General features: G+C 33.8%; 1 protein-coding gene across 1 annotated transcript; it reads left to right on the top strand.

Moving 5' to 3' along the window:
- Positions 1-2389: 2389 nt before the first annotated feature.
- On the top strand, positions 2390-3514 carry LOC134726586 (neuronal acetylcholine receptor subunit beta-3-like). The gene has a single exon (XM_063590995.1). It carries the CDS (start codon positions 2390-2392, stop codon positions 3512-3514), a length of 1125 nt encoding a protein of 374 aa, XP_063447065.1.
- The last annotated feature ends 10380 nt before the right edge of the window (positions 3515-13894 follow it).

Genomic DNA, 13894 nt, shown 5'->3' with positions numbered 1-13894 from the left:
GATAGTCTGTGAAGCTTATAGAATACACATAACGAAGTACGCGTAGATCGATGAACGTTTTATTGTTTTGGTCAACATTGATCCTAGTATTAATCGTTAATAGATTTTGTTATTTAATATTGCTTAAATTTTATTTGTATACGATACTTTTATTTCTTTACTCTTTTGTGTTTGTTTGCCTAATTCGAGCTCAGCAGTGTGAAATTATGTTGAATTGTTAATTAGAATGTCACTCTAGTGTGCTGTTTCAATTCAATTAAAAAAAAATATTGCTCTATATTTGAAAATGTATTCAATGATAGTTCCGTATTGCATTACAAAAGATAATGGATAATAATTTTAACAGAAGTAAATATGTTTTTTATTTATTAATTGTTTTGTTAGGCTAGCCTCAAATTTGCATGCATGTTTTAATTCGATATGCAACAAATATAGCCAGGCGGCAAAAATGAAAACCACAATTCGAACTGTTAGGGTGGCATATATCATTTCATAAAACAATGACTTTATAAAAAATTACATTATCAGTTGTCCATTATTTAATATGTTGGTGTGTGGGTGGGACTGGTATTTATCCCCCTTATACAGAAAAACAGGTTTTACACACGAAGTTAGCTTGTATAATGTAATATTTAACTTCCGGTCAGAAAATGAATAGAATTGTATGCGAAATTGTAGATGTAGGTTTAAAAAAATAATAAGTATTCCCTTTCTTATGTTTTAGTAAAAAAAAAAATGGATTATATAGCTTTTTTATAACCAAAGATGAATGGTAGTCATTACATTTACAAAACACACAACTCAAGGATGACAGTGCCAACATTTAAGTTTTGTGTGAATGAAAAATTTATAATAATTGGTAAATCAAGAAAAATTTAAAAAAAACTTTAAGTGTTTGTCCATTGATATATACAATTATGTCATCAGTCGTATTGTGTCTCGATTGTCTGTGTGTTAAAAGTGTCAAAAGTGTCATAAACTGTTATCAAATTGATGGCGGTAAGCCTTTCTACAGACATATTGATGCTCGGTCTGCTTCTGGTAGTTATTTTGATGCATTACAGAAGTTGATAAAAGGTGTCATAAAATAGATGTTTTCATGCAAATTCTGTATTTCGATGACTCTCCGCTAGATCGCAGTCAATTACAACTTAGCTTGACCAAGTACTTTGTCATATTCTGAGGTCATAGTACAGGATTAATATAAAACACCTATATAATTCTTAAATTTCATAATGAAAAGGGTTAACAGAAAATTCAGAAAAAATATGAAAAACCTCATAGCTTTAATGATTAATTGTGAAAATGATTGATTGTTGTTTGCCTAACGTCAATTAGGACCAGGGAGGTTAAAAAGGATCAAAAGTGTCAATATATTGGGAAGTATATCGACTTTTTGAATTAAAAAAAAGATTAAGAATATGTTCAAAATACATGAATAAAGTGGAATTGATAAGAAATATACATCTTAAATAGTATTTAATGGATGGCTCTGATAACAAACCTTTAACATGTCAATTCAAACAAAGCCAGATGTATTTAGAAAGGAAAAAATAAAAATAGAAAGGCCGCCGCAAAATTAAAGAACAAAATTGTTTAGGAAAACAAAGTAATCTGATTTTCCATGCCTATTATGTAGTACCATTCGGTGAATTGCTGCAACTATGTATGATTTGAAAAGTACGTGACGTACGTACAACCTACACGAAACGTATAAATGTCAGTATACACATTATTGTATTGTTTAGACTTTTTGTAATATCCGTTTTTAGATTTATATCTGACTTCTTGATGACACTGTATTTTAGAAAGAATATATCATATGGTCAATCAACTAAATTAACCAGTTAGTGTGATGTCTGATCATTGAAGCTTTAATCTATTTAATTCATTAAGTGCGATCAATCATGGTAACTGTTATATCTTCACATGAGTCAACGTTATTCCTAATAATATTGAACCCGTTACAATGTTAAGACAAAAGGTCGCTCTATTGAATAATAGGTAAAATATACACGATATGAGTTTTAACTGTTATATCTTCACATGAATCAACTTTATTCCTAATAATATTGAACCCGTTACAATGTTAAGACAAAAGGTCGCTCTATTGAATAATAGGTAAAATATACACGATATGAGTTTTAACTGTTATATCTTCACATGAATCAACTTTATTCCTAATAATATTGAACCCGTTACAATGTTAAGACAAAAGGTCGCTCTATTGAATAATAGGTAAGATATACACAATATGAGTTTTAAGTACTATATATATATCTTTAAAATTACACTACATAGTTATTGCATTTATTACTTTTTTTAAATAAAGAAGATGGGACTGATGTTTACACTTTGTGTTTTTATTGCGGGGAATTTCAGGATTGTTATGCCACAAAGCATTTCACAAACAAAAAGTTTGCATTCTTTTCTGTTTACGGATTATAATAAAAATGTGAAGCCAGTGTTAGACCAATCCACTAGAGTTAATTTTCAGATGGATTTTATCTTATTGGCTATCAACGAATTTGATACAGTAGAAGGAACGTTGTCTTTGGTAGGTGTATTGAACTGTTCATGGACTGATGAATCTTTAGTGTGGACCCCATCGTCATACGGTGGTCTCTCATCAATTAACGTGCCACAATCTGATATTTGGGTACCGGATATATTTATCAGCAACCAAGCTGAAAAGTTTACTCCATTTGGAAAGTCAGTCGACATCAAATTAACAGTATCACATTCCGGATTAGTGTCTTGGTATCCTGGAGATGTCATGAAAGTAAAGTGCGCTCCAAATTTAGAAAACTTTCCTTTTGATAAACAATCATGTAGCATTCAATTTGTAGTATTTGGATCATCATCAACCGAAGTTAATATGTTTGGGATATCGCAGACGACAGTTAACACCGACTTTTTTTCAACCAATAAAGAATGGACGCTGGATTCGACATCACTTAAATTAGAGTCGACAACGCTGGTTACGGCGACTCTCAATATTAGCCGTGCTTGGTTGTATTTTACGGTTACTGTGTTAATACCAATATACGTAATTGGTTTGTTGATCCCTCTAGTGTTTCTACTTCCGGTTGATTCAGGAGAGCGTGTATCTTTTAGTACCTCCATATTCCTTTCTTTTACAGTTGTATTGACTCTGGTAAATTCAGAAATACCTTCTATGTCGGATCCGATTCCTGGTATAATGATTTTTATAGAATTATTAACGGTAATAAGCGGTTTAACTGTTGTCATCAATGTAGCGATATTAACGTACTACTTTTCTCCTGGCGAGGAAGTTAGATCTACGTGTTTTCAAAGATTTTTGTGTATTTTTTCAACCTCGAACAAAATATATGACAACGAAACTTCTAATGAAAATGCAAAACTGCATGAAAATAATAACATAAGAAAAAAAGACGTTGTCAAAAGATTTAATAATGTTTTCTTAATAGGATCCTATTTTGTCATTATAGTTTTAAGTGTTGCGTTTACAACTGGAATCCGATTTTTATGATCAATAAATGTATGTGATATTGTTGCGATGTGTTTGATAAATACTTCATTTGTTCGTTTCCATTGATACACTGTGAGTTTTAATTTTGTTTGCCAAATCTTATTGTTAGTCTTCATGTTGTATGAAGATTTATATGCGAGGACAGAAACATGTTTGCCATGGTGGAAGCTCATGTGCTTTGCAAATCTCCGGCGCAGAGCTTACATCCGTTCCGTACTTACTACGCATCACTACCCTTTATATGACCTCTGCCACACGTTGTGTGAAAATTGTCTCCAAACCGATTTACAACGCTCAAGATTACATAAAATCTAGTTCATAAAGATGGCCGACTACAAATCGCACCTTCGTGTACTGTATTGTAGTGTACTAAATATACGGAAAGGAAACGAGCGCTGTACGGAGATTGGTGCTGTGCAACATGTGGGTTTTTTTTAAATTATAATTTGTACCAACGACCTCATTTGAAAAACTATCATTAAATATATAGCTAAACCAAAACGATTCGAATCATACATGGATAACTAAATCTTTAAGTCATCTTACATTTTGTAATTAGATAAACACACAAACATAAATTCAGAAATTATTGCGTGCATTTATTATTGCGATTTTACAATGGATAGGAATTTAATTATTGCGATTTCGAAAAAAAACAGAGTTCAGACCTATGTTTCAGTTCTCAGAATGCGAGTTCTTATTGTTGCGATACCCATCCAGTCGCATCATTCAGAATGATAAAAACCTCGAAATAATTTCTGAATTTACAGTAGTGTTTGTGTGTCTAATAACATAAGTGTCCTTCAATGATTTTAGCTTTAAGTTTGCCAATCCAAACAATAATATACCTTTAGGTCGATCAAAATAACATACGCGAGATAGTGCGCGAATTTTGAAAAATGGCATTAAATTTGACGATGAACGAAACCTAACTCTGGAACGACAAACTGACAGAAAACAAAACCGAGTGGGCTTTTTCTTCCATCAATTTGCAAATTCCATTCCGACTAATATTATTGCAGTTATTTCTTTGATATTTTTCACTTCTTAGATATAAACTGTGCTTTAAAGACAAATCCCTCTATTGTTAATGCGCATATACAAGCGCAACAGGACTATGTCGTCAGTGGTTTATGACGTCGTGGTTTCCGCGAACTCGAAACGTTAATGAGAGTTATTCCTCTTTGAGCCGATGAAGAGAGTGACAAACGTTTTGATCGGTAGATTTGCCGAGAAGAAAATGAAAATTGTTTTTATATAATAGACATCTTCCAGAAATGGATATAAACATTAATTATGTGAATTAAGAATATCTGAAACAAACAACAAAACAGCAAACGATAAAATATATGAATAAAAATAGAGTCAACTATACAGCAATCTAACAACTGTCCACTGAGAAACAAAATCTGGATACGCGACAACAAGATGGAGGGGGGATATGACCTTTATCGGGACTCCGGGATCGAGTGCTTTTAAGCTCGGGGATTTCGGGATCTGTGAATCCTTTTTAACTTTACTTTATTTAAATTCAGGACCTCGGGATTTCGGGATCGTGACCCCTCCTATCCCACTCAATCTTATTATAATATAAAACTAATTTCCATAATTTGCTACGTGTATGGTTTATTTTATAGAGTCAATCTCTTTGATAGGTTTTAAATTGTATTTATATTTCCACAAATCATAAAGAAAGTACGAAAATCATCAATCATGTCATAAAAAATCAATGTATCTATAGAAATAGAAGCCTTACGTTCCTATATGTATATGGCAAATTGCACATACGTACTTTGACCAGGCAGAAGCTAGCGAACAATAGCTAGCGAACAATAAGCCAGCGAACAATAAGGCGATATATCGAGAAACAAAAAAACAGAATAAGACAACAACGGCCGTTAAATAAAAAAGTATTCAAAAAGGCAGAAAATCAGTTAAAATATAGCAATTTTAACTCAATTTTGAAATGGTTTTTATCCAATCCATTGATTTAACAAGTCGCATTACTTTTTAGGCTAATAAACAGTACCACAATAACTCTGCATCTATCAACGGATTATTTGTAGGTGTAGGGCGACCAATGCACCCACTTCAATTTAGAACGTATGTAAAAGTAGTCCTACCCTGTAAATTATACCACCTTTTATGTCATTGTTTAATTTAGAGCTCAAAATTTGAAAAAAATGTCAAAAAATTAGGGGGTCGGCCTATTCCAGGGCTTCTAGAGAAAAATAATGAGGGGTGTCACGGGGAATGACTATATAGGTCTTGTAGAGGAGAAACAGGCGCTTCTTTTGCGCTAGGTATCGAATGGCGCTATGTTCAAAAATCTGAAACTAGGGCTCAAAATTTGAAAAAAATGTCAAAAAATTAGGGGGGTCGGCCTATTCTAGGACTTCTAGAGAAAAATAATGAGGGGTGTCACGGGGTATGACTAAATAGGTCTTGAAGAGGAGAAACAGGCGCTTTTTTTGCGCTAGGTATCGAAGGGCGCTATGTTCAAAAATCTGAAACTAGAGCTCAAAATTTGAAAAAATGTCAAAAAATTAGGGGGGTCGGCCTATTCCAGGGCTTCTAGAGAACAATAATGAGGGGTGTCACGGGGAATGACTATATAGGTCTTGTAGAGGAGAAACAGGCGCTTCTTTTGCGCTAGGTATCGAAGGGCGCTATGTTCAAAAATCTGAAACTAGGGCTCAAAATTTGAAAAAAATGTCAAAAAAATGGGGGTCGGGTTGGCCTATTCCAGGAGTTCTAGAGACAAATAATGGGGAGTGTCACGGGATATGACTATATAGGTCTTGTAGAAGAGAAACAGGCGCTTCTTTTGCGCTAGGTATCGAAGGGCGCTATGTTCAAAAATCTGAAACTAGGGCTCAAAATTTGAAAAAAATGTCAAAAAATTAGGGGGGTCGGCCTATTCTAGGACTTCTAGAGAAAAATAATGAGGGGTGTCACGGGGTATGACTAAATAGGTCTTGAAGAGGAGAAACAGGCGCTTCTTTTGCGCTAGGTATCGAAGGGCGCTATGTTCAAAAATCTGAAACTAGAGCTCAAAATTTGAAAAAATGTCAAAAAATTAGGGGGGTCGGCCTATTCCAGGGCTTCTAGAGAACAATAATGAGGGGTGTCACGGGGAATGACTATATAGGTCTTGTAGAGGAGAAACAGGCGCTTCTTTTGCGCTAGGTATCGAAGGGCGCTATGTTCAAAAATCTGAAACTAGGGCTCAAAATTTGAAAAAAATGTCAAAAAAATTGGGGTAGGGTCAGCCTATTCCTGGAGTTCTAGAGAAAAATAATGAGGGGTGTCACGGAGTATGACTATAGAGGTATTGTAGAGGAGAAACAGGCGTTTCTTTTGCGCTAGGTATTGAAGGGCGCTATGTTCAAAAATCTGAAACTAGAGCTCAAAATTTGAAAAAGATGTCAAAAATTAGGGGGTCAGCCAGCAGCGGCATAACGCAAAAAAACTCATCATAAATACCAGACGGGCGTTTCATCTACAAAAGACTCATTATCAAAATAATGGTCGAAAGGCCAAAATAAAGGACGAATTTGAAGAGCATTGAGAACATAACATTCCTAGGAGTTTTGCCAAATACAGGTAAGGCAGTCTATTCCTGGTGTAGAAAAACCTTATTTTTTTCAAAAAATTCAAAGCGGTGTTAATTTATAAGATTATATCAATGATTAGCCAAGTCAACACAAGTGCTGACTACTGGGCTGGTGATACCCTCGGGGAAATAAATCTCTACCAGCAGTGGCATGGACTCAGTGATTGCATTTCAAGTTTTAACTCATCATATATAGATACCAGTATTTTAATTTTATATTTATGCCAGACGCGCATTTCGTCTACAATATATCAGTGAATGTCCTGTGAAGGGAAAACAGGCGAACCGTTTGCGTAAGTCTTCAAATGGTGCTATGTTCAATTTTGTCGAAAGGAACTTAAAAAATTTAATGAAAAACTCAACTGTCAGACAAGAACGCGAAAACCAAAAAAAACAACATATGATAGTCAGCAAAGACTAATTTTCAATTTCTTGTCATAAAAAGTCATAATTTCCCCATCCGAATAACATGATAGAAGAGTTTGTAAAATGTGTTATGTAAATACTGATAAAAAATGCTGATCTGGCTGTGAAGGTTATGTCGAAAAGAAAACAACGAATGCCAGATGGTATATAACCAAATTGGAATTGAAATTAAAAAAACACTCTTTATTTTTTTCTGATATAATTTGTTAAAATTGAACTAGTTAAACACTATTTAAATATCACCGGAGTTTGGTCAATAATTATCCATTCGATAAGTTCTTATCTGCACATGCAGCTACTGTACCCGTACACATCAAAACATGTGTTTCATCCTCATTGTTTTCAACACTTTGAATAACCAAGTTTATAAAGTTGTGTGATTGACACCTTGAAATTGGTCCTCCACAACTCTTAACCGCAGCAAGATGGCAGATTATCAGCATGAGAGAGGCAGGAATGTCGCTGTGACAATTGCACGTATTGTCGGTCATAACTTTTCCACTATAAGTCGTTTAGATAAAAAAAAAAAAAAGAGGCAATACACGATATACAGTGGAGATCAGTTCTAACCTCTCATTAAATCTGTCAGAATCTGTCAGGAGAACTGTTCTAGAACAGTACGTAGAACTGTCAGCCTGACACCTTTTAGTCAGTTCTAGGTTAGAACTGTTCTAGCTAGAACTGACTTGGTCAGTTCTAGCTAGAACTGATTTGGACAGTTCTACCTAGAACTGATCCTGACAGTTCTACCCTAGAACTGATCCTGACAGCTCTACCTAGAACTGACCAAATATTTGGTCAGTTCTACTTCTAGAACAGTTCTGCCGTTAGAATTGATTACAAATTCTACGGCTAGAATTGATTTATAAATTCTACGGCTAGAATTGATTTATAAATTCTACGGCTAGAATTGATTTATAAATCCTACTGCTAAAATTGATTTATAAATTCTACGGCTAGAATTGATTTTTAATTTTAAGAAATCTTTGACTAAATATAAAGGCTTCGACAAAATAGCGATTAATATTATAAAGAGTTTTGCTATTTTGCCGGTTTTATTTCAAATTTTTCGTCGGCAAGAGAACATGTTTAACCCCGCCATATTCTGCATGTATGTGACTGTTCCAAGTCAGGAGCCTGTTATTCAGTGATTTTCTTTTGTTGATGTATGCATAAATTATTTGTTTTTCTTTCATTTTTTGAACATAAATTAGGCCGTTAATATTGGGGAGGGGGCATTATTATTCAGTCAATTGTTTTACATTTGTCATTCCGGGAGTCAGGATGCCTTGTTTTAAATAACAAAATTATCTTACCATCTATAATGTAATACGTTGTTCCGGCGGATCCAGCAGTTTTAAAAGGGGGTGGGGGTTGGGGGGGGGTCCCAACCCAGGAAAAAAAGGGGGGGTCCAACTATATGTCCCCATTCAAATGCATTCATCGTCCAAAAAAGGGGTCACCCCCTCTGGATCTGCCATCGATCCACTATAAACTTAAACTGACCATATTTGATTTCTTCATATAAATCTATAATACTTTTAGCTGCACATTACAGGAATCCAGTTTATTTTAAGGTAAGGATACCAATTATATTGGCAAACATTAATGATTTCAAAATTTTATTTGCAATCAATTTATAATACTAGCATGTCCTCTTTTTATTTAAAATATTGAATCTTAAACAAATGTGATATCTGTTTACGAGCAGTTTTCTTACCTCGGATGGACCTGTTATACAAAAATCTTTTGACCGCATCAATCTGAACTGACCTTATTTGCTCTATAAGCTGCACAGTAATTCAGTTATAATTTTAGGTCAAGAGGGACTGTAATATACAAGTTACAGCAATATCAGAAAAATAATGACTTCAAATTTTTGTTCGCATAAATTTAAAGTGCCAGCATGTCCTCTTTTTATTCAAAGTGTTGAATCTTAAACAATTATCAGTAGTTTTCATAATTCAGACTGAGTCGTGAAATAAAATCTTTTGACCGCATCAATCTAAACTGACCTTATTTGTTTTTCTTCCTGCAAATCTATATCATTGTATATAGCTGCACAGTAATTGTATATAATTCAGTTATAATTTTAGGTCAAGAGGGACTGTAATATACATGTACAAGTTACAGCAATATTGGAAAACAATGACCTCAAAATTTTGTTCGCATGAATTTAAAGTGCCAGCATGTCCTCTTTTTATTCTAAGTATTGAATCGTTAACAAATATCAGTAGTTTTCATACTTCAGACTGAGTCGGGTTATAAAATCTTTTGACCGCATCAATCTAAGCTGACTATGCGGTATGGGCTCTGCTCATTGTTTAAGGCCGTACAGTGACCTATAGTTGTTAATGTTTGTGTCATTTTGGTCTTTTGTGGATAGTTGTCTCATTGGCAATCATACCACATCTTCTTTTTTATATATAAACTGACCTTATTTGCTCTTTCTTTCTGCAAAGCTATATAGCTGCACAGTAATTCAGTTATAATTTTAGGTCAAGAGGGACTGTAATATACAAGTTACAGCAATATTGGAAAACAATGACCTAAAAATTTTGTTCGCATGAATTTAAAGTGCCAGCATGTCCTCTTTTTATTCAAAGTATTGAACATGTTGAATCGTAAACAAATATCAGTAGTTTTCATACTTCAGACTGAGTCATGTAATAAAATGTTTTGACCACATCAATCTAAACTGACCTTATTTGCTCTTTTTTTCTGCAAATCTATATAGCTGCACAGTAATTCAGATATAATTTTAGGTCAAGAGGGACTAGAATATACAAGTTACAGCAATATTGGAAAACAATGACCAATGATGACCTCAAAACTTTGTTCGCATGAATTTATAGTGCCAGCATGTCCTCTTTTTATTCAAAGTATTTAATCGTAAACAAATATCAGTAGTTTTCATACTTTAGACTGAGTTGTGTAATAAAATCTACTGACCGCATCAACTAAAACTGACCATATCTGCTTTTTTTATGCAAGTCTATATAGCTGCACAGTCATGACAGTACTTCAGTTATAATTTTAGGTCAAGAGGGACTGTAGTATATAAACAACTGCAATATTGGATATTAAAGACCCCAAAAAAAAAAATTCATTGATTGAGAGTGCATTTCCTACTTTTATTCAAAATATCGCATCAGAAACACACATCGTTAGATTTCATATCTGAAATTATTTGTCTGCATCAATCAAACCTGACCATATTTGACAGCATCAACCAAAACTCACCATATATGACTACATCAGCCAAAACTGACCATATTCATGATATTTGCTCTTTTTTATGTACCGTTAACTCTTTTAGTTGTATAGTAAATCTGTTACATGTATATTGTTATGTAAGAATTGATTGTATAATACAAATGATAGAAATATTGGAACACCTAATTTCTTTTGCATCAATTAACAGTGTCAGCGTGTCCTCTTTTTAATCAAAATATTGCATCATAAACAAATTTCAGTAGTTTTCATACCGAAGACAGACTGGTATAACAAAATTGTGTGTCTGCAGCAACCAAAACTGACCATATTTACACTTTATTAGATAATTATATAGCTGCATAGTAAATCACTTATAAAATTGAGAAAGGAAATGGCGAAAGGTGTCAAAGCGACAACAACCCGACCAAAGAGCAGACAACAACCGATCACGATGGATAGTATAATTCAAATGACAGCATGTCCTCTTTATATTCAAAATATTAAATTGCTAACAAATTTCAGTAGTTTCGATATATCAGACTGACTTGTTTTAATAACAACATTATTTGACCACATCAAACAAAACTGAACATATATACTTCATCATGTAAATAAATACATGTATGGCCTCATTGTAAACCAATAATATTTCTATGTCAGGATAGATACTGCATGATAAAGACAATACCAAATTTCAAAATCGATTTAGCGAGCCCTTATTTCCTCTCTGTCATGTCTGTATCGATAATATTATTATTTATTAAGAAATGACTGTAATATTTTTTCTGTCTATGAAGAAATAACATAAAAAATTTGGTGCACACTGAATAACGCGGGTAGCAGGTTTTTTTAACAGTGTGCATGCACCACATTTTTTATGTTATTTCAAATAGACAGAAAAAAATATTAGTCATTTCTTATAATTTAATTTTAACTTCCAATTAAAACCTTGGCAAACAATGAAAAAACGTTGATGGCGATACGGTCACATGACTAACTTTTATCTATGGGCTGATAACAAAATAACGTCAGCCAATCAGTGACCCGTTACATCCAAAATTAAATTATTAAATAATGAATCGTCACAAAAGTGACTTTTTAAGTCAGTGTAGTTTATGATGTTTTTTTTTTAAACAAAACTATATAACGGCATCATCCAACACTACATGACTGATTCATATACTTTATTTTAAAATGAAAAGTACATGTATGAGAAGTTCTCTTCTTGGAATAATTTGAAGGAAGAAAATGATTGGTTTTGGTTGTAACCTAAAGTCCAGTGGCAAATGTTTCATTCATGTTCACATTGAGTATATTTTTCTGACGTTCCAACTTCCACACTCCCAGATTATTTACAAGATAATGCAAATGTAGCCTACATAGTTTTTTTACGTTTAACAACACTTTTTTCGTTAAAATATCCCATAATTCATCCACTGTACAATCATGACAATTTTCGTTTGAACATTTGTCAAAACAGAATCTTTGAATCATGAATGTAAATCCAAGGTAAACAAGGTAAATTAAGATTAAACTTCCATGAATCAAATGCAGAGTTTTATGAAGAGACTGTTAAAGACGGGGAACGAAGAAACGTAAACAATGATGTTTTCTATGCAATCTTATAAAAATGTTTCTCCGATGAGTTGGATAACCTTCAATTCACTTCGATATGTGTACATGTAACGTTTGATTAGTAAAAAATATAGAAAATCTGCTATTAAATAGCAAAGTAATTGGAAGTGATTTATTTCTTCTAAATTCTAAATTTAGTGCCCTTACTGTAGTGACGTCATTTAGAACTGTTCTACAGTCCTGACTGATTTAGTCAATTCTGCTGACAGTTCTACGGTTAGAACTGATTTGGACAGTTCTACCTAGAACTGATTTGGACAGTTCTACCCTAGAACTGATCCTGACAGTTCTACCTAGAACTGATTTAGTCAGTTCTACCTAGAACTGATCCTGACAGTTCTACCTAGAACAGTTCTAGGGTAGAACAGTTCTAGCTAGAACTGTTCTAGGACAGGTTAGAACAGTTCTATGACAGATTATTCTGACAGTTCTAATGAGAGGTTAGAAGTGATCTCCACTGTAAAAGACTATCCGAGATCAAAAAGACCCCCTATGCCACCTGCTAGGGAAAATCAAGCATGATAAAGCTTAGTCAGAAAGAAACCCATTGCATACAATACAATCCTAAAAAGAGAGGACTGGGCATACAGGAGCCTTTTAACAATAATTTTTCGAGATTGAATCATCCCGTCTGGTTATTGTGCGACCATTTCAGGGACGTTTGCTTACGAACAGACACACAGTTATCCGTATCCAATGTAGTGCAGAGCTCGCCAAAATTGGAAATTAGCATCGTGGAGGAAAATCCATTGTTCAAATTGAATTCGGTTCATCTTCCTTGGCCAGATCGTAGCCCAGATTTGAACCATATCGAGCATATTTGGGACACTATTGGGCGGAAAGTGCACAAAAAGACACACCAGTTCAAACACATCATGAAATAAACAATGCCCTTCATCAGAAATAGTTGCTGCTACCTTAACAACGTATTAGCCGATTTATGGCAGGAATCAGAATACGGTGAAATGCGGTAATCCGTTTGATTGGAGGCTGCGCACAAAGTACTAATTCTTTGGCGTATAACGACCAACCATGATGCGAACAGTCATCTGAAGATTAATTTTGAAATACCTGACATTGTAAAGTTCGACTACAGTACAAGTTGAAAAATGATTTTTTTTTTACAAAAAACCCTACATTTTGTTATTAAAATTGTGGTTGCCAATGTTATCATAAACTATATTTCAATAATATCATACACATATGTTATTATATTTCATCCAAAAAAAGAGGCTGATTTTTCAAGTTTTAAAAAATCAAGGTGTTGCAATACTTTTTTCTATGTGTATATATAATACAGCCGTGCGTAAGATGGGATACTTAGGGTTGTTAACTAAGCGTCTTTTTGAAATAAGTCACTCGCCTATTGCAAATAAGCAGTCGATGCTCAACATAAGAATACAACGACTCGCAACTATGTGAGTTAAAGAACGTGGGTTGTTAACTATGCACTATATAACCGACTTCATCTAGTCAGCCGTTTAACA

This window comes from Mytilus trossulus, chromosome 7 (assembly GCF_036588685.1).
Source record: "Mytilus trossulus isolate FHL-02 chromosome 7, PNRI_Mtr1.1.1.hap1, whole genome shotgun sequence".
NCBI lineage: Eukaryota > Metazoa > Mollusca > Bivalvia > Mytilida > Mytilidae > Mytilus > Mytilus trossulus.
Note: the sequence above shows the minus strand (reverse complement) of the source record. Positions and strands in the feature narration are given on the sequence as shown.

What these genes read in the sequence shown, in the direction of transcription:
- LOC134726586 (XM_063590995.1), top strand. Translation starts at nt 2,390, where the DNA reads ATGCCACAAAGCATTTCACAAACAAAAAGTTTGCATTCTTTTCTGTTT.